Source organism: Rhineura floridana, chromosome 20 (genome assembly GCF_030035675.1).
Source record: "Rhineura floridana isolate rRhiFlo1 chromosome 20, rRhiFlo1.hap2, whole genome shotgun sequence".
NCBI lineage: Eukaryota > Metazoa > Chordata > Lepidosauria > Squamata > Rhineuridae > Rhineura > Rhineura floridana.
In genome coordinates this window covers 20622815-20644263 of record NC_084499.1, presented here as the reverse complement: position 1 = coordinate 20644263, position 21449 = coordinate 20622815, and the positions used below count along the sequence as shown (strand labels likewise).

The 21449-nt window shown below is 48.0% G+C and overlaps 1 protein-coding gene across 2 annotated transcripts in view; it reads left to right on the top strand.

Annotated features, from left to right (window-relative positions):
• Window positions 1–21449, top strand: part of VAV2 (vav guanine nucleotide exchange factor 2) — a 141074-nt gene that overhangs the window by 12920 nt on the left and 106705 nt on the right. For both annotated transcript variants that reach the window (XM_061603735.1, XM_061603734.1), the window contains exon 2: window positions 14216–14332. In XM_061603735.1, the coding sequence (XP_061459719.1) occupies window positions 14216–14332 (117 nt within the window). The remainder of the gene's footprint in view (window positions 1–14215; window positions 14333–21449) is intronic.

Sequence of the window (21449 nt, the reverse complement as noted above, 5' to 3'; positions counted from 1 at the left end):
AGGTGAAGTCCCAAGCCAGGCCAGTGAGGGGCGTCGCCTGCGTAGAGACGGGGCGTGGCCTGTGGGCATTCTGAGGTCTAGATAGACACAAGCAGCCTCTCTGTCTGTGTAATCAATGTGGCTGATTGCTTCGGAGGTTTTGTTTTATTCTTTTAAAGGACACGTTAAATGCTGCTTTTAAAAAAAGAAGAAACTTGTGTAATTACTTATTTCTTTTTGACTGGGGCATGGAGGAAATTTCCTGGCACAGAAAGCGATAATTATGGCTCCGAGGGCAGCAGCAGGCAAGGTGATTACTGAACAACAGTCCCAGTCACAAAGACACAGAGCTCCCTCTCAGATTCACCTTCTTCTGCCAGGAAAGAGTCATTAAGAAGATTATTCTCTCCTCCACCCCACCCCCCAAAAAAGAAACCAGCCAGTGGTGAAGCGGGAAAGACAAGACACTTGGGACAATATAATTCTAGCTCGTCTGATGCTCCCTCCCCCAACCTCAGGCCAGTAAAGAAGCCTCCCTTATCTGCACAATCACCACCTCTCTGCAAGGAAAGCTTTACAACTTTCCCTTGAAATATTTATGCGTTCCCTCTCTCTCCTGACACTGTAAAGGAGGGAAAAAAGAGCACAGTTTTGTAGCTGCGTCCGGAGGAGGGAATGGATATGTGTGTGTGGCAGGGTGGGGGCTGTGGAGGTCATCAGTTCTGGAAGGCTGAACCCCAGACCGTGCACACTGGCGAGAGCTGTGAACCGGGTGCGAGTTGATGTGTTGGAGACAGCAGTTGGACAGTGGCTTAGATCGACAGCCAAAGTGTTGCTCCTGGAGTGTGAGCTCAGGTGGGCTGGGAAACTGAGTGCGGCCCTCTAAGTCTCTCTGTTCGGCCCTCGGGACTCTCTAGAGGCCATGCCCCTCACCCATCCTTTGAGCATTTTTGTCTGGCGGGCATGAGTCCTTGAATGGTGATTGCCAGGATGGAGGAAAGAGAGGGGTGTCCACAGCCCATGTAGGACACCGGCTATTGTGCAAAGACAAAATTTACATCCATTGTATGCAGCCTCAGAAGGTTGTCTGGGAGGGAGTGCGGCCTTCAGTCTGAAAAGGGTCTCGCAAAGCTGGCCTCCAGGGGAAAAAAAAAGTCCCCTCCAGAAATATCAGAGGAACTGAGGAACTTTGCACAACACAGCCAGGGAGAGAAAGGCCCGGGGACATTCGTTGCTCCAGCTCTTGAGCCGTTGGAGCACAGTCGGTGTGGGACCACCATCCTCGATCTCAAGCAGACGGGGCGAATATCACGTGGGCAGCAATTTCATTGCAGTTCTTCAGGAGTGCAGAGAAAGTGGTGGTGTGTGTGTGTGTGTAGAAAGCTCTGGATTTGTTTTTCATTGCTAGAGTGCAGCCCACTGCGTCCAGGGAGGGGTTGCATCATGTGCTTGGCTGCCTTTCACCTCTGGCCATACCCACCACCGGCATGCCTGCCCCTTTTCATGCCCTGAGCTGAAAAAGGTTCCATACTCACTAAGAACGGCTATAGCTCAGCAGTAGAGCGCTTGCTTTGCATGCAGTAGGGTCCAGGTTCGGCCCCTGCCAGCATCTCCTGGGAGGGAGAGAGACCCTTGCCTGAAACCTCCATACTCAGACACAACAAATTTGCTACAAATCCCCCAAGGAATTCTCCCCCCCCCGGAAGGTTGTTATTGGAAAAAGGATGATGCAGTGGGTGATGGGGTTGGAGCAGAGAAGCGCAAGGGTTCAAAGCCCAGGTTGCCTTGTTATCGACCTTTTGGTCAATGCTACCATGATTGCTAGCTTGCAAAATTCAGCCACCGTGCAAAAGGAGGGAAGACACAGCCTCTCCTCTGGGCCTTCGCATCTCGACACCGAACCAATAATTCCACGGAGTATTCAAGGGTATCTTCCAACCAGCAAAAGCAGGGTGCAGATCAGGGTCGTTGAGGGATGTGGTCTGGAGGGTGTCCTGAGGGCCAGACAGGGAGTCCTGAAGGGCCATATTAAGTCCCTGGGCCTGAGGTTCCATGCCCCTCCCATATGTGATCGGTAATGGTAACATTTGCATGCAACTTTAAATTTATGCCCCCCCCCCTAGAAGTGTCCCAGGCACACAAAACATTTTTTTTTGTCTCTATCCAAAATGACACTGCTTTTTGAGTTGTGTCTCCCTGTCCTGGAAGCGGCCCTCCGAAGCTGGCTGTGGTGTCTTCTCTCTGATGTTTTATAGCCTCATCTAAAATACAGCATGAACTGGGGGGAAAGAGTGTGTGCGCGTTTTTCCAGAGCGCATAATGAGGCAGCGCAATTTATTTGGCAGAAGGCTCCGTTTCCTGGGACGCTTCTCTTCTGACTTATAACCTGGTTTATGTTTTCTTAAGGAAAAGAAATGTGTTGGCTCATCCAGAAACCGTCTCATTACCTCCTGATTTAGGTGGCCCAGAGTGGGAGATGTCCTTCCTCCTGGCAGACGCCCACGATTGGCTCCTTTTCCATTTGCTTTCTGTTGTGGTTCTTCCTTGATGCTTGCAGCTTGTTAAAGGAGAGAGGGCACTTGCTATACATCACGGAGGCCCCCTGCCACATTTAATTCCCTGCTAGGTGGAACCTGCCCTGCTAACGCTCCTGTGAAATTAGATCCCAGAAGAGGTGGAGATGGCCTCCAACTTGGCTGGCCTTATGCAACCTCCTGGAGGACAAGGCGATCAGTGGCTGCTAGCCACAATGGCTATGCTCTCTTCCACTGTCGGAGGAAATATGCCTCAGGATAGCAGTTGCAGATCAAAACTGGGGAGAATGCTGTTGCGCTCAAGTCCTGTTCGTGGGGTTCCCATTGGGGCCTTTAGTGTGATCCAGCAGGACTCTCCTTATGGAGGTCTATTGCAATAGCAGAACCTCCATGCCCAGGGGAAGTGTATCCCTGAGCACCAGATGGTGAGGAACAGCTCAGGACCTGCTTCTGGGCATCTTGTTGGCCACTGAGAACAGGAGGCTGGACTAGATGGGCTCCCTTTGGCCCGATCCAGCAGGGCTGTTAAGTTCTTATATGCGATAGTGTTTCTCCACCGTGCTAATAATTACAAATCTTTAGCAGCAAGCCCTGTCTTGTGCATGGGGAGGCACACTTGAAAGGTTTACTGCTTGTAGAAACCCCCGACAAGGGATATATGGGGGCAGGGGAGGAATTCGTTGGTTCGGCTTTTTGCGGCAAATTGACCCAATCTGCCACTCCTGAACTTGCTGGTGGATCGGAACGCAACTCCCAGCCTGGATAATGCACTTCTCCTGGATTTTGCGATGCAGCTTCAGGGTGCCAAATATGCACACAAAGATACGTTTTGTATGTACAAGATGCATCTTTTACAGATGAATGCATTAAAGCTCCTGTATTTTATGTTAATGCATATTTCATGGGAATGCAGCCTGTACAAGATAATGTGCCATTTAAATGTGGGCTTTTCACTGGTTTTTTAAAAAAGCCACAGAAAATCTACAGGAAAGGAGACTGAGGTGGCAGACAGAATTAAGTGCTCAGCCCACCACTAAGCCAAATCTCCTGTACGACTGCATAAGTCACTGCTCTGAACATGTCTCCTCAGCGGTACAAGTTGAGCTCAGAGCAGTGACTCAAGCAGAGACAGGCAGCCTCCTCTGCAAGCTGTCAAGTCTTCCATGCCTCTTGCACCGCGAGTGACAAAGTGGTCCATGTGTGGGAGAAATGCCTGCCTCAGAGTTACCTGGCCCAGTTTCAATCTCCGGCAGCATCTCCAGGTAGGGCTGGGAGAGGGCGTTCTCTCTGGAACTCTGGACAGCTGCTGCCAGTCAGTGTCGACCATATTGAGCTAGATGCATCAATGGCCTGATTCGGTATAAGGCAGCTCCCTATGTATTCTCCCTCCCGTACTGCCAAGTAAGTGATTAAATCTGCTTAACGTCCACTTAACATAAGCGACCAGATGTAGCAGGCGATAAATCTTAAGAACTGTCTAGGCAATACATTGGACGTATCTGTGGGCCCCAATGATTCTGTCCCAGATAATTTGATCAAGTGTAAAAATGAAGGGCACTAAAATATTACCAGCTTGGAGACCTCACCCCCACCCCACCCCTGGGCGAAGTTCCCATTTCCAAAACTGCTTTGGCTAATTCTCTCTCAGCTGACACTTTGCCAGCAAAGCAAAACAGCTGTCGTTTGTCAGGCTGATCATATATCCGGGGCGTGCTAAGCTAGGCTTAGGTCTAGTAACAGCCTGCTAATTTGCAGTCCTGGATTGTGAGATAAACATTTCATCCCCCAGACTCCTGGACAACTGTGTTCCTCCTGCATGAACCCTGGAAAAACTGTAAGCTCACCACTCTGTTTGGCCTTGCGGCTGTTTGAGGAGTTTGATTCCTGTGAATTCTGACATGGGCTGACCTGATCAGCCCCAGAGTTCTGTGATATCCTTCTTGGCTGAAAACCAAGCAATCTTTATCGAAATGCATTAAAATGCATATTTTGAACTAGTATACTCTTTGGAATGCGTGCATTCCAGCTCGGTTCTAAATGAATGGACCACATACACACCATGCATTTATTCCTCTATTATTTCACTTTAAACAGCCATGGCTTCCCTCAAAGAATCCTGGGAAGCGTAGTTTGTTATGGGTGCTGGGAGACCCGCTCATATAGGTACAGTTCCAGAGTTCTCCAGGAAGAGGAACTGACTGTTACAACACCCTGGGAATTGTAGCTCTGTGAGGGGAAATAGGGGTCTCCTCTCAGCACCCATAACAAACTTCCCTTCCCAGGATTCTTTGGGGGAAGCCATGGCTGTTTAAAGTGGAACAACAGCGGAACAAATGTATGGTTTGAACGTGACCTTCATCATCGCCATCAGTTCCAATGGGCCTACGCTGAGTAGAACAAACACTGCGTGCTATCCAAAATATTTACTTAAATGCATGTTTTTATTATGTATCCGAATATGCCTTCAGCTATGACTTTTTTGTAGAGATTAACAATATAAATTGCAGATTAACAAACGAGCTGGTGCAGAATTGACTGATTAGAAATGAGCCTGAGCTGTCCATCCATAGTTCAGACATCATGAAAAGTACTTGATTGGTGCCGTGGATTGTGCCAAAGTTAGGGCGGGAGGAGGGGGGGGGTCTGGTTTCAGTTATCTCTCCACTGATGAAAAGCCCATGGCCCTGCACCAAATGGTTGCATAGCCTTTGGGATGCCCTCCTCCTCCCTGCCCTCAGTTTCTTGTTGAGCAGCGATGCCTTTGGCTAGAAGAGGTTGCCCTTCCTTGGCCTGGTTCATTGCTTGGCTTGTGGGCATAATGGAGGCCATGTGTTGTTGAGGTGAGGAAGTCGTCAGATGTTTCCCCACTCTCATGAAACAGGAGAATTTCAGGTGTTCTGACATTGACCAGCCAAGATGGAGTGCAAGGTCTCTTTTGGCTCCCTGGCAACTTCCCGGCTCTGCTGAGCTCTGGTCCTTGATGTTGTGGGCAGTGAGGCTGGTGGCTCTGATGCTAGTGGGGCAGCGAGTCTGTTCTGGGATTTAGTCCGAAATGTCCAGGAGCTGTCCAAAAGTAAGAGCTTGGTGGAGATGGAGGATCCAAATTTATTTATTTACTACATTTACACATTTATTTACATTTAGTCTCCTATCCAGGCACTGACCAGACCTGACCATGCTTAGCTTCAGCAGGGAGCTGGCCTCATGTGCCTTTAGGCCATAGCCTGGGTACCAATGCTTAACCTTTGTGTGAAAGTCCCTTTCAAGGATAGCTCAGTTGCCTCTATAATACTCCCAACAAGCCCCACTGGAAACCATCTTCTAACTCTGTGAAGATAAGCCAGAGGCAGCATGTTGCGGTTCCGTCCCTTTGGGTCACTTTTCCAGGGATGCTCCGGTCAGCCCTTTTCTCCCTCTTTGGCTTCCCCAGCAATTAAAGACATTTCTCTTCCCTGAAGCATCTATTAGACCATTGCTGAACTGTGTCCCAACAGGACTTCTAGAAGCAGTCCTTTGATTTCTCTCTCTCTTTCTTTCGTGTGTTTTGAAGTGGAAATTGTCTTGAGCTTTTAAAAATGTTTTTGAGGTTTTGCAAAGGAGAGTGTAAGGGAGAAGTGTGCTGAATCAGGCCAAAGGAGGCCCATGTAGTCCAGCGTCCTGTCCTCACAGCAGCCAACCAGATGGCCCAATGGGAAACGCATGCAAGCAGGACCTGAGCGCAACAGCGACTACTCCCCTCTTGTGATTCCCAGCAACTGGTATTCAGAGGCAGGCTGGCTCCGACATATTTAGGACTTGTAGCTTGTATCAGCCCCAGCCAGCATGATCCATAGGTCAGGTTTTATTAATTTTTTTGCTTATTAAGTTTATACCCCGCCCTTCCTCCCAAAGGAGCCCAGGGTGGCAAACATAACAAAACAATTTAACAGCAACAAAAAGGAAAGCCTTCTGAAAACAGTTTAAACCCATTCTAGAAACAGAGTTGCAGTTTAAAAACATTCTAAAGCACAGTTACAGTTTAAAAACATCAATCCATCCAGTGATCTCCGGGTTGCCAGGAAGAGTGTCCTTCAACCGTCCAGTGCCTGGGTACACAGGAATGATTTCAACTTCCTCCTGAAAGTCAGTAGCGATGGAGACAGACACACCACACTGGCAAGGGCATTCCACAAACGGGGTGCCACCACTGAAAAAGCCCTGTCATGGGTCAGCACCAGTGGGGCAGTGCTTGGTGGCAGCACCACCAAGGCCTCGCCTGCCCATCATAGGGTCCAAGATAGTTGATACTGCAGAAGGCACTCTGTTAGATATTTGGCTCCCAAGGCATTTAAGGCTTTGTATGCTAGTACTAACACCTTGAATTGGGCCCTTTAGCTCACTGGGAGCCAGCACAGCACTTTTAGGACCGATGACACATGGTTCCATTGGGCTGCCCCACTTACCTGCTGGGAGTTGTAGTCCGACGACATCTGGAAGGCACCATGTTGGTTACCCCAATCTAAGCCAATGGGCAGCACCATATCTGGCGGCAGTGTCTTCCATAACCTAATTATGGGTTGAATCCAACTAAGTTTGATAATTGGAATTATTGGACCTAAGTTAATCATGTGCATTAATATCAGTGGGTCCACTCTGAGGGTGTCTGACAGTGGACACAACTACAGGTGTTGTGTGAAGAAAGTCTATTACTTTGGATAATGCAGTTCAGAAACGACCCTCTTTTTCATGCAGTGCAGGGCAACCCTATCAGGGGCACAATCCTTTTGTTGTGTGCATCACTGTCTTGGGCAAGATCCAGTTGATGTGGTGCTGGGGTTGCTCAGCCGTGGCTTCATTCAGGTGCTCTGTGGCATGTCCACTTTAGGTACAGTAATACCTCATTTAACAAAGTGGATGCATTCCTGGGCATTCACAGAAGCTTTGGTACCGGCAGTAGAAATAATGGGGAAAGAATAGGGATAGATTCCTACATCCACTCATAGATGGTGGGAGTGGCTTCAACACTCCTCCCATTCCCCTCCCCTCCCTTGAATCGTATTGGACCCTTCCTTCCCCAGCCCTGGGAGAAAGCAAGAAATCTCTTTAATGGAAAGGAAACATACAGATGTATCAATTTCACCCGAGCAAAGCGAAGGCCCAATCTCACCCAGTGAGCTTCATGGCTCTTGGGGTTTGAACTTAGGCCTCCCAAGGTCCTAGTCTGACACTCCCACCACTCACTACCGCACACCGGCTCTCAAGGAGCAAGTTTTTGTGCAGGTTGCGATACAGTTGGACACCAGTTTGAATCAAGGCTGAGCCTTTCAGAATTGCACTGGCTTTAACCACTGATTCCAAAACTGCACTGATTTTTTAGTGTGTTTCTCTGAATTCCTGAGGAATGCCAGGTATAGGGCCGTTGATATACTTGTAAATGCAAATAACATAATTGTTGGAAGCATTTTGATCTCACTCTTCAGTCTAAAAAGGGCTCCCAAATCAGTTTACAAGCATCAGTGACCAATGCTGGCGCCTTCAAGGTCACAATCTAGAAGACACAACACAAAAGGAGAAGAGGTTAGGAGGGAATAGGAGAAATGCAAATTCAGCAGCTTTTCCTTAATATCCAGCTGGAACAGAACAATTTCAAGGGGAGGAACTCTACCCCTTTGTACAGTTAATAAGAGGAGACCACGTCTTTTCCCAAGTCTGTTATCACTTAGACGGATGTATGAAAATGTCAAAAATAACTGAATTATCGTGCCCATTTGTGCTTTCACAGTAGGGTCTCCTCATTTCTTTGCCATGGTCAACATGTTCTGAAATTGGCCTGTGATGCCCTTTGAGGGACATTCTTTTTCTTTCTTCTGAGCCAGTTTTGTGGCTTGTGGGATACAAAACTGACAGCAGTCAGCTTTGTGTGCAAGGTTCCAAGCGGCACCACTGAATCAGTCAAAGTGAAAGCCAGATTTGGCTCAATGAAAAGGCAGTTGCCATCGCTCAGTGGCTGCAGACCCATGAGGACTAGAACCTTTCTTTACTCCTAGGGCAAGAGGACACAGCTCAGGGTCAGAGCATCAGCTTTGTATGCAGGAAATCCTGGGTTCAGTCCTCAATGGCATCTCCAGGTCAGCCTGGGAAAAGATGCCTGAATCCCTGCCAGTCAGTGTCAGCAATACTCAGCTAGATGGTCCAGTGGTCAGCCTCGGAGTAAGGCAGCTCCCTGTGACCCTATAAGAACATCAGAAGCGCCTGGTGGATCAGGCGAAAAGGCCCAACTTGCCCAGCATCCTGTTCCCACAGCAGGCAACCAGGTGCCCATTATAGGAAGCCCGCAAGCAAGACCTGAGTGCAAGCGCACTCCCTGCCCCTGTGGCCTTTGGCCACTAGTTTTCAGAAGCACAGCGTCTCTGACTATGGTGGCAGCCCACAGCCATCATGGCTAGTAGCCACTGATAGCCTTTTCCTCTGTGTATATGTCTAATCCTCTTTTAAAGTCATCCAAGTTGGTGGCCCTCACGGCCTCCGGTGGGAGCGAATCCCAGTGTTTAACGATGCACCGTGGGAAGAAACACTTCCTTCCGTCTGTCCTGACTCTTCCACCATTCAGCTTCATTGAATGCCCATGAGTCCTAGTGTTATGAGAGAGGGAGAAAAACTTCTCTGTCCACTTTTTCCATGCCGTGCATTATTTTACACACCTCCATCATGTCACCTCTGACTCGCCTTTTCTCTAAACTAAAAAAGCCCTAAATTTTGCAATCTCACAGGGGAGTCGCTAAATCCCCTTGATCTTTCTGTTTGCCCTTTTTCTGAACCTTTTCCAACTGTACCGTGTCCTTTTTGAGATGAGGTGACCAAAACTGCACACAGTACTGCAAATACCTACAAAGTGGTTTCAATCCAGGGTCACACCTGTCAGCCGCCAATGCCATTTTGGCACCTCTCCTGCAGCACCAGCAACTTGTGACTCCCTTGTGTGACCTTCATTGCACCTCTTGTTCCCAACCCCTCCGCTTTGACGGCGGTTGTCAGTGAAGCATTCAGCTGGCTTAAACGTACCAAGGCTGATGATGGCGATGATAGAAATCTGGGTTGGGCCAGTGGAAACAGTGACATGGCAAAAACCTTCTTTGTTTTTGCCTTCTTTCGAGACGAAGGAGAAGATTTGTTTTCTTGAGGCCCTCTCTGGCAAGGAGATGGAATCAGATTGGAAATGCACGTGTGTTGGCTTAGGCAGAGCAGGGTTTTGGATTTCCATGACTCCAACTAGCTTTCCCAAACCGGGCGCCCTCCATGTGGTTTGAACTACAGTTCCCATCTGTCCCAGTCAGCAGAGGCAGCATGTTGGGGGACGGTTGCCCTAAATTATGGATGTTGGGTAGGATGGCTTTGACAGCAGATTAGACAAATTCATGGAAGGAAGATAAGGCCGTCAATGGCTACTAGCTAGAGGCAAAAGTGAGCGGAGCAACGACTGTGAGCTTTCCCCATTGTCCAGTAGTCTAGTTTCTGCACACACTTGCGCACCCCTCTCTCCACCCTCCATGCAGGCAAGCGAGAGCCCTGATCAGAGTTCAAGGGCGCATCCCACCCAGGCCAAAACACTCAACGAGGGTTCAGGGCAGGGCTGGTGAGGGGTGTGTGGCCTTGGGAGAATCCCAGGGGCAGATGGAGAGGTTTGGAGGTTTGCATTCGGTCCATCTCTGGGTTTGAAACAACAGTCACCACCACCACCCTGCTTTTGGATCAGCTGCTATTTAACCAGCGAGCAGATTTAAGGATGCATGTCCTCGAAATGAGCTCTTTTGAAAGCTGCAGATGGCGAGCCATTGTTTTAAAGATGCATACAATTTCCCAAACAGAGCGATGGCCCCCACAGAGGAAGGGTTGGCAGTGCGAAGCCTGCCCTCCCCCCTCTCTTTTTGCACTGAGCATGATGCATTAAGCCACACGGCAGGTATCCCCATAACATGGCACTTCCCATCCCGCCCTCCTCCTCCCAGCTCCTTCTCCCCTTCCTTCTCCCCTGCCCCATTGTGACAGATGTTGTCCCCCTCCCCCTTTCAATTTTTTTTGCAGCAAAGCAGACCCGCGTGGGCTCCCACCAGAGAGATTTCCTTTGGCTCAGCAAGTCCTCGGGCTTGTGCCTGCAGCGAGATAAGCGGCTGGCCGTTCATCACCATCGGAAAGCACTAAAGAGAGTTACTCTCTGCATCCGTCACCAGCTTTTATCTTGAATGGCAAAAAGCTGTGCTGTCTCCGGAGCCCGTATCTGAGCACTGGAGCCAGGCCATTTGGCATGTTTCTTAACGCCTGGTCATAATGCAATTTGATGTAACTAGTGCAAGGTGTTCCCCACCCCCCATGAAGCATCTGCCCGTTGCAATCCCCTGAGCACTCCTCCCTTTTCTAAAAGCCCCCCAACTTTTGTTCTGAAGCCACCACTTTTGTGAAATCCTGACTCATCAATCACAACGTTCCCCTGCGGTGACATTTTCCTCCAGTCTTATTTGCTGCTGAATTACATTTCTCTTGGAAGACCTGAGACACCCCCGTTGAAAGCACTTGGGATAACAGAGCCGACAAAACAGTGTTTTTTGCCCAGACACCCAGCTTGCAGGGTGCTCATTTATTGTGTCGTTCACTGCTGCGAGCACTGTTGCTCAAAACAATGCCCCCACCTTCCGCTTTGCTGGCACCCAGTAAAACCAGCTCTTTCCTCCCTCACCAGGTAGAGGAGAATGTTCCCCTCCCACCTGCAAATATAGCCTGACAGCCTAAGAGGGGTTCTGGACATTGAAAAGTTGCAAGCAAAGACTCCAGCCAGTGTAGGCACTACTAAGCTAGATAAACTAATGCCCTTTGGGGCATCTGGCTGTGGCCATTGTGAGAAACAGGAGGGTGGACTAGATGGCCCCCCTTTGGCCTGAGCCAGTGGGGGCTTTTCTGATATTCAATTAGTCCATTGATTTCAAACTGGTGATGCTGCAAACCCAAAAGAGGTGAAACGCCTACATCTCCCCCCACCCCAAACAGATAAGACAGACAAAAAAAGAGAAGGTAATAGCTACCTAAAATTAGACACCCTCCCAACCCATCAACCACCCTCTCCTGATTTCTTTTTAAATCGGGACAGGCAGGGTGCCTAAGGGTCTTCTGGTGTCCACAGGTGCCACTTTGGGGACCCCAGTTTTAAAGCGAAACCGTGCACTCAACGCTGATATGCTGGGGGGTGGCTTTTCAGACCCTCCAGCTACCGACAACAATTGCTGCATCAGCGCATCTGCCGAGGAACTACAATAAATTTATCATGCTCCGCATGCACCCAGCGTATCTGTGTGAGAGTTGTTGTAGTGGTGTATGTGTGTTTTAATGGGTGCTGTAACAATTTCTGGGCTGCTGCCTTTTCTAACAAGGTCTCTCCAGATCTGTAATTGATGGAGTCTTTGGGCAGTCAACTTTTCTGCCGGATACAAGACTCTGCCTGTCCGCAGCGCCTGATGGATCTGGGTGAACGGGCAACATGCCAGCTGCCTCAGCTCAAGATGCATAGTGACAAGGAGCCATTAAGTCCTGCTTGGAAGCCGCTGCTTGCTCTGTGCTGTTTTTTTGTGAGCTGCTGCCTCTGTAGCTTGGGTGCCCCTGCTAGGAGTGTAGCCTCTTGGTCTAGACTCCTGACAGTGTTGCTCTCCGTTTCTTTGAAATTCTCAAACCCCCTCACAACATTAAGGTGTGCATCCTAGTGGAGAGCTGCTGAACTACAACTCCCATAATCATCCCTGGCAATTGGCCCTGCTTGCTGGGGCTGATGGGAGTTGTAGTGCATTAACATCTGGAGGACCAAAGGTTCCCAGCCCTGATCTAAACTGATTTACAAAAAAATGTAGGAACTGTGTGATTCTAGATCAGAGCACAGAAAATCAACAGGAGGTGGTTCTGGGCGCACAACTCAGTTTCATGAGATGCTTGGTTTTCATTCAAATAATAAACATTTACCGTATGTATATATTTAAAAGCTAGCGAATTTCTAGTCCTTGTGGTGGCAAATACATGCTTGGAAGAGATTGTTATTGTTTAGATTTAGATTTATTAGTTGTTTGCTACCTGAAGGTCTCCAAGTGACTTACAATGTAATTAAAAGCCAAAATATCATACATAGAACAAAACGAAAATGAAATAAAACAATAAGCATCCATGTACAGCCACTGAAAGCTTTGGCGTATGGAAATGCCAGCTAAAGTCTCAGAAGCCAGTATGGGGATAGCAGTGTGTGTGTGTGTGTGTGTGTGTGTGTAGGCTTCTGTATCCTGGGGGGCGGGGAGCCTGTACTTTGCTAGCTGTGTAAATGGTAGCAGAGTGAGTCGGCACATCAGCTCACATCCAGGGCTGTGAAAAGGAGCCAGCCTGAGCCTCAAAGCTCTGTGTCATGGTTACAGGCTAAGGCATTAATTTTGAAAATGGGAGGTTTAAAAGGATCTCGAGTAACTATGTGGCGGGAATTTGAGACAAGCTCTGATGCTAAAGTGCAGAGAGCTGGGAAGGAAACTCTACCTGGCAAAGCAAACCAGCCGTCATTCTCTGCCCTCCATACAACTGCACTTGTGGGGTGGAAACAGGCTGCCTGTAGAAGACTCAGGAAAACTCATAAGGAGAGCCCATGTGGTGTAGTGGTTAGAGCAGCAGACTAGGACCTGGGAGACCAGAGTTCAAATCCCCGTTCGGGCATAAAGCTTGCTGGGTGACGTTTGTGTTGTTTTTCTTAGTCATGTAAATAATGTTGTTATTGCCTGAGTTGTTTTTGATGTTTCCCTTCATTGAAATGCATTACATCATGAATTAGCATCAGCTGTTGTGGATAGAGGGATGAACAAAGTGGGTTTTAGCAGAAGCCGAACTGTAGCAGAATGGAAGCAATGCAGCACCTTCCAGAACATCATTGGGCCAGCAATGGGCATTTCTTACTGGGGAACGCCCTTTCCTCTGTCATAATGTGACACAGCAACCATCAGTTGCTTCAAAGGTCTTGGGAAGGCTATCTGACTCGTAAGATTGGACCTGGTCTTTAACATGTTTGAATGCTCTGGGTTTCTGTCTGATTTCCTTTTAGGTGTCCTTGCTTTTAGGTGTTTGTTTTGATGATATATACAGGGGGTTTTAGACTGTACACTGCTTGGAGATTTTTGAAACATTAAGCAGTTTATACATGCTTTTGAATGAATAAATGACTGTTAAAGAAAGAGTCTTTGGGTGGTCATTATATCAGCCCAGTTAATACTTTGGATTCCATGTTTTTATATCACTCTTTGTAGCATATGAGATCCTCAGGGGACTGGAAACAAAGCCCCGTGAGGAGAGACTGAAAGAACTGGGCATGTTTAGCCTTGAGAAGAGAAGACTGAGGGGAGATAGGACAGCCCTCTTCAAGGCCTTGAAAGGTTGCCACACAGAGGAGAGCCAGGATCTCTTCTTGATCATCCCAGAGTGCAGGACACAGAATAATGGTCTCAATAATGGATGTGATGAACTTAGCAATGGCTCTCCTCTGAGTCGAACTTTCTTGGATACAACCATAGGTCCCCATCCTCAATAGGGGTTAATAATTATGGGATAGCTGTGGAGGAGATGTCGATTGCTCAAATACGTCCAATTTCTTGCATTTTCCTGCGTGAATCTTCCGCAACAAAATGACACTTGAATTCTTTCTTTTTTCTTGGCTCCAGTTTCTCTGCCTGAAGAACATCCGGACGTTCCTCAAAGTGTGTCACGACAAATTTGGCCTGCGGAACAGCGAGCTCTTTGACCCCTTCGACCTCTTCGACGTGCGGGATTTCGGGAAGGTAAGAGTGTGCGGGCGTTTCGCCTTTTTCCATAGGCAAGTCACAGCGAGAAATGACGTTAGGAGGCAGCTAAAGAATAAGAGGGATGCTATCTGGGGGGGGGGGTGAGCGGAAGGCACACGAGGCCACCCCTTTGCGGAAGCTGAGCAGGGCGGGGGGAGGTCAGTGCTTGAATGGGAGACGCCGCCTGGACTGAGCAGTGAAGGGTGGGTGGGGGAAGGTTGCAGCTGATGGAGGTCAACATCTGAGATGGCCAGGCGAATAACATCTGAACTTCTGGGTTCCTGTCCCTGGGTTTATACGCATTTTATATCTAAGCAGCAGCTTCAGTGCTGTTTGCTTTTATGCTCTTGCCGCTTTGACTTGTAGGTTGCATGTTTTAACATCTGCTAACTTGTATATATATATATTGAACTTTTGGATTTACTCTCTGGACTCATTGGCACCACATGGCCTGAACCTGGAGGACCACTACTATTTAGCTTCTGCAAAGGAAGCCCCTCTGAGCATTCCATCCTCAAAACTCTATAACTGCCACCTTAGTAACAGCATTTGTATGTTGGCAGCTGATGAAGGCGGAAGCTGAGACCTTTTGTTAATACAATAAAAACCTCTGTTTGGTTAATCACAATTACGTTTATATATATATATTAGGTGATTAACGGAATCCTTATAGGGATCCAGAGCAAGCTTGAGTGAAGTTCTGTTTGTTGTTTTCTAAACTGTCTTATATATGTGTGTGTGTGTATATATATATACACACACATATATAAGACAGTTTAGAAAGCATAAAGGGGAGGAGGCAACATGATATGCTGAGATTCTGTCCCCCCCCACACACACACACTGCTAGAAACCCTACTGAGCACCCCAAGTGGAGATATCACCAAGCACTGCGCATACGCTTTCAAACCTACCTGTCTTTGGAGTCATAAGGGCTAGAAACTTGTTTTAAAACACACACACACAAAGAAAAATGCACATTACCAAGGGCAGAACATAGCCATACAGAAAATTCCATGCCAAGGAAAAGACTGAACTGGGTGACCCACAGGAACATAGCAAGCTGCCTTCTACTGAGTCAGACCTTTGGTCCATGTAGCTTATTATTGTCAGCCTGAAACCCTGGAAAGCTGCTGCCAGTCAGTGCAGACAACAATAAGCTACATGGATATGTGTGTGTGTGTGTTAAAACAAGTTTCTAGCCCTTATGACTCCAAAGACAGGTAGGCTGTAAACCGACATAAGCCAATAAAGATAAACAGAATTCTGCTTTCCTGAGTTTTGATATGTTTCTGCTCTTGGAATCATGGGCAGCCCTAATTAACTGTGTGCTCGTGAAACAGAAGCACACTGGGAAGACGCAGACAGGGGATTATTTTTGCCTCTTGCTTGTTGGTTGAACAAATATATTCAGGCCTGCATTTTAAGTACTGTTTTACTGCCGCTGGCAGCCGAGCAGGAAATGAATTGGGAAGAATGTGCATTTTTCACAAATAGGGCTCAATGAACGTTACCTTTTGTTTTACTCCCCAATTGCAAATTGCTTTCGGGACAGGAAAAGAGAGTCTTTCAGTTGGATGCTGGGAGGCTAGAGGCAAGCACATGTATGTATCCATGCATGCTTGTCTGCATATGCGTGCGCACAGATTCCTGTTCACCTATTCAGCCCTGCTTTGCAGAAAGGCTCCGAATCTGCACAGGCTTGAGTGGCCTTTTAGACCTTGGAATCTTCTCCTGTGTTGGAGCGTTTGGTATGAAAGGCCTGGAATTGCATCGTCATTTAATTATACAGTAAGCGCTCCATCTGTGGCAGGGATGATGTGTTTAGGTATCGTTTTAAAGAAGTTTATTTTTGTCTTCTGATCTCCCCCCCCCCCAAAAAAAAGGCTGGTGAGGTTATGACGAAAGAAATAAACTTTCTTGGTTTGACAGAACAGCATTAGGAGGCAGCAAGGGCGTCCCTTTTCTCCTGCTAGATGTGAGGGCACCATTTCATCCAATGCTTTCTGGATGAAAAGGGAGGCAGTGTGGCATAGCGGTTAGAGTGTCAGAATTCAAGCAGAGAGATGCACGTTCAGATCCTCACTCTGATGCGAATGAAGCTTACTGGGTAACCATGGGCCAGTTTCTATTTCTTTCAGCCTAACCTCACAAGGTTGTTGTGAGGATGAAATGGGAGGAGAACCATTGTACACTGTCCTGAGTTTGTTGGTGGGAAGGTGGGCTATAAATGAAAAGGGCTCAATCAAATAGGCAAATAAACACTCATGTATTGGTGGCATGTGTGTTCTCTCTCCAAGAATCGCCCTCATTGCACATCTTGGGATCTCTCTGCCGCCCCAAAAGGCTTGAGGTGCAGGGAGGGAAGGTGCAGGAGGAAGGAGGGTTGAGTGCCCCCTTTTCATGTGAAACGAAGATCCCCGGTACCTCTGCTTTATATGTGAATGGCAGATGTTCTCAGAGATGGCTCCCCCCCCCGTTTTAAGATCTAGTTTGGGCTCTCTCTCCATCCATTCCTTGCAAAACATAAAAAAATAAAAATCCAGCATTAGCTGCGGTGACAGAGAGACTCTGAGCCCCAGGGTTCAGCATATTAACCTCTCCACAAATTATGTAAAATTGCAACGTAGGCCCAAGTCGTTAACGATAACTTAGAAGTTGGTGTGTTGTGGGCTCTTTAATTTGCCAGAGCCCGACGTAATGAGACGTGTACAGATAAATACAGATTAAGCTCTCCAGGCAATGAGGTTCTGGAAATCAAGCTAACTGTGTTTTCTGAGTGACTCTTCAAGTCGTAGACTCTCGGAGTTTCTCTTTCAGGGAGCTATAATTCAAAGTGCTCGTAAACTGAGCAGAGAGCCTTCTCTCTCCGTAATATCTCTCTCCCCCAGACACAGTTCTCTCCTCCGCTTGACTCTCCTTTTGAACTTGCCAGGGATGGTTTTAAAAGAAGCATTTTAATGACTCTGCAGTTCTGAACGGGGTGGGTAACATGTGGGGATCTTGCTTGAAAAACCTGGAAGGGGATGTTGAGTCACGAGTCGGCAGGGGAGAGAGAGGAAAAGATCAAGACGCTTGCTCGGTGAACCCCTGGCTGATCGAGCCACATGTTTTTGTTGGTGTGTTCCTTGCTTATTTTTTTTTAAAGAAAGTTCTCTTTCGGGGTTTATTGATACATTTGCACACATGTGCACACATGCACGCATGCATGCACACCCAGTCCCAGGGTCTCTTGGAGGGCAATAGCAGTTTGCCTTATAGAGAGAGAGAGAAAGAAGGAACCCTCCCCTAAGGGGAATTATTTGTGTTGAGAGGCTACAAGGATGAGCAAGGCACTGTGTATTTCCAGACAAGCATAAGGAAGAAAAGCACACATTTTGATATCAGGTGCAAAATATCTGAAGGATCTTTGTTGTTTACTTATTTTTTTAAAACAAAAGCAAATTTCTGTTTGTTTATTTAAAGGAGTTTTTACTTGCCCTTCACTATAAACAGCGGGTTGCAACGAAAAAGCTGTGCAATTAAAAACAAATCAGAGAAGGAGAACAATGTATCTATAGTTGTAAAATAAGTAACTAAATTAAATGCAGCCCAGGATACAGTAACCAAAACAGAAGAGGGGGTGGTCTTCCGTTTTCTTCCTGCCCAGTACGTCCCACCCCCGTTCCCCCCTCCCGAGCGTCCCCAAACCTGCAAAGGTAGCAGCCCATTACTCGGCAATACGGAGCTAGATGTACCAATGGACTGACTCAGTATAAGGCAGCTTCCTGTGTTCCTGTGTTCTGATAAAGTAAGTTCCTAGTCCTCATCGTTCTGCGTATAGGCCTGGATTAAATAGGAATATAGGAAGGTGGCTTACACGGAGGCACGCTGTGGGTCCATGTAGCTCAGTATTGCCTACTGTCACCGACTCTCTGGGATTTCAGACAGGGAGTCTTTCTGAGCCCTGCCTGGAGATGACGAGGATTGAACCCGGGGCATTCTTCTTGCAAAGCAGGTGCCCTGCCACTCTGCTACGGCCCTTCCCAGGCCAGACAAGACAGATGCAACAGGCTGGAGCATGCAGTCTGCCCTGAGCGCGGAGGCAACATAGAAACCAAGCCGTGCGCTTTCTTGCAAGAGCAGCTTCCGTGTGTGTTCCCTGCCCTCCATTTTTAAGCTGGGAATGAAGGAAAGGCGTCCGATGCCCTGCAGCCTTTTTGGACATGGCTGCGATTGACTGGCCTGCATCTGCACATGTGATGGCCCATGCCTGCAAAACGAGGGCCCTCTCGCTTGCTGGCAGTTTTCTGTCTTTGGCTGCAGAGAGAATGCAGCGGCATGATGTTGCTAATTGGAAATGGCAAGGCTGCGGAGAGCTGGGCGGCGTGGCCGGAGCCAGGGCAAATAAATCCTCTTTCCAGGCTGCTGCTGTCGGCACCAACAGCTCTCTGGGGTTCCCTTTGCGATGTTGCTTCCACCGACTGCCGGGAGCCCAGGAAGTGACCCCGAAATCCAGCTAGTTGTGTACCCCCACCTCCTTCTCCTCTGCAGCTGGAATCTCTAGCATGGCAAACATGTTCTCTAGAAGGCAATTGTGGCAGGGGAGGAGGAGGAGGAAGGGGGGTCCTTTCCAGCGTTGAATGCAGTCAATTGTTAAGCGACACGCCGAGGGATGCCAGATGGAAACTTTCAAAACGGTCTCGGCAACTTGCCTGTTTTGTGGGCTTTGGGGGGGGGATCAGAAGCTCCTCCAGTGTCTGGGCTTTGGCAGCCCCCAAAAGCTCTGGGATTGCGCTGCCTCCCCTCTTGGATGCTGCAGGGTGTGCCCAGGCCACGGATTCGAAACAGGGGCATACTGTTGTTATGCCTGTTTGGATGGTGGTTTTCTGATGTTAATGGCCGAGGTGTTTGCCCAGATTCAAATTGGAGGCACACTACTCTCTTGCAGCCAAGATTTATTTTGAGTGCGTCCAGAGATGAGAAGCCCAGCCCCTGTGCTAGTGTGTGTGTGTGTGTGTGTGTGTGTTTCATGTGAGTTGCTGATCTGGGTGTGCCTCTGGCTAGGAAGGAAGGCATACTGAGGAAAAGCTGAGGTCCCTGGTTCAATCCCCAACGGCATCTCCAGGCCCTTGTCTGAAACCTTGGAGAGCCACTGCTAGATGGACCAATGGCCTGACTTGGTATGGGCAGCTTCCTACGTTCCTATTTAAATCAACCCTGTATTCAGAAATATGAAGACTAAAATCTTATTTCATTTTTAACGGGGAAGATTATAGCTCAGTGGCAGAACAGCTGCTCTGCATGCAGAAGGCCCAAGTTCAATCCCCACCGGCATCTCCAGTTAGGGCTGGGAGAGGCTCCTGCCTGAAACTCTGGAGAGCCGCTGCCAGTCAGTGTAGACAGTACTGAGCTAGATGGACTAATGGCCTGACTCAGTATAAGGCAGCTTCTTATGTTCTTATTTAATTCAGCCCTTTATTCAGAATTATGAGGACCAGAATCTTACTTGATTTTTGCCCAAAGTCCTAAATTCAGTCCCTGGCATCTTCAGGTATGGCCTCTGCCTAAAGCCCCAGAGTACTGCTGCCATTCAGTGTAGACAGTACTGAGCTAGGTGGATCAAATCTGACTCTGCATAAGACAGCTCTCTGTGTTTCTGTGAGGCCAGCCCAGAGCAGTAACTCATGCAGAGGCCTGAGAGACAACTGCCTGAGAGGGCAAATAGTTCTGCTGTATTGGAAGAAAAATTGCATGTAGCAATGTCGCAGAAATTACCCACCCACAGCCAAGGCTGACCGGAAGGAGGCAAAGCCAGATCACGCAGAGAGACAGCAGGCAGCCTCCTCGGTGGCAGATGGGCGTTCTGGGCACACTGAGCCTTTTAATGACTTGATGCATTTCTTCTGGCATGCTCAGGCGCTCTCATTGCAGCACCAAGCCTGGGAATGTCCAACCACACATATTTATTTATACTGCATTATTAAACTTCTATCCTAACCCTCCTCCCAAAAGGAGCTCGGGGCGGCAAACACATCTGTGATTTAAAAATGCAATGAAGAACAAAATAAAAACATTAAATATTCACATATACATAACCTCCCCAGTTTCCAAAATACAGCTTTGCTGCTGTCTGTGATTTGCGTTACCCTGACCGAGAGTATAAACAGCCTTGCCTCTGTGACCTTCCCTATATTAATTAATGCTGGCCTGTTCAATGCCGCTAATGGGAAGGCAAAATAATACCCTTTTAAAAAAAAAAGTTTTTGCACAATGCAGGACCTTGCAATGCTATGAAACTGGGAGCGCCTTGTTTTTGCACGGTTGAACAAACACAGGAATCTCTAATTGATTCATTTGGTTTTTGTGTTTTTTTTTTAAAAAAAGGGGGCCTTCCGATGCAGACTTTTGAGTATCTTAAGCTGCAAACATCTGTTCCAAAGGCCTGCACCTGCTGGCAAGAGCCAGGCTGCTTTGACCAAGCGCCTCTTTCTCAAAAAAACTGAGGTGCCGGGTGAGGCAAGGCACTAAGAAGCACTTGACGCCCGTCGAGAGTTGGCTCTCTTGCTTCCGTTATTAAAGCAACAGCAGCCTGCCTTTAAGCAGACGAAGTTCTGTGATCGCAGGATTACCCCTAAAGTCTCTTGACTTAATTCATCCTCTTGCCAAACAGGCTGTTAAACTCAAAAGAGCCTCGTGATTTCAATCTCTGTGTGTTTTCAACACAAACCCTTCTGTCTCCAGTTCACCTAAAGGGATGCATGTGCCACCTCTGTTGCAGTTCAGGTGCATGCTGAAAATCTTCTTCGCCTCATTGTTGGATGGCTGAAAATGTTAAGCTTTTGGCTGATGACTGCTTGATGCTGCTCGGGCGGGGTTGTATGCCGCTTGGATATGCTAACTCATGACAAATCCAGCAGACAAAGCGTCCTCACAGAGGTGGGAAAGTTCTGCTTGTGGTGGTGGGTTAGGGACGGACCCTTCCCTGTTTTCCGGTCAACCCTGGATGTTGCATTTGTTTGTCCTGAACGTGTGAACCAGCCTTCAGTTTTCAAGTGCTGAAAATAGGGCACCACTGTTGTGAAAGAGAGAGCCAGTGAGGCGTAGTGGTTAGAGTGTTGGACTATGACCTGAG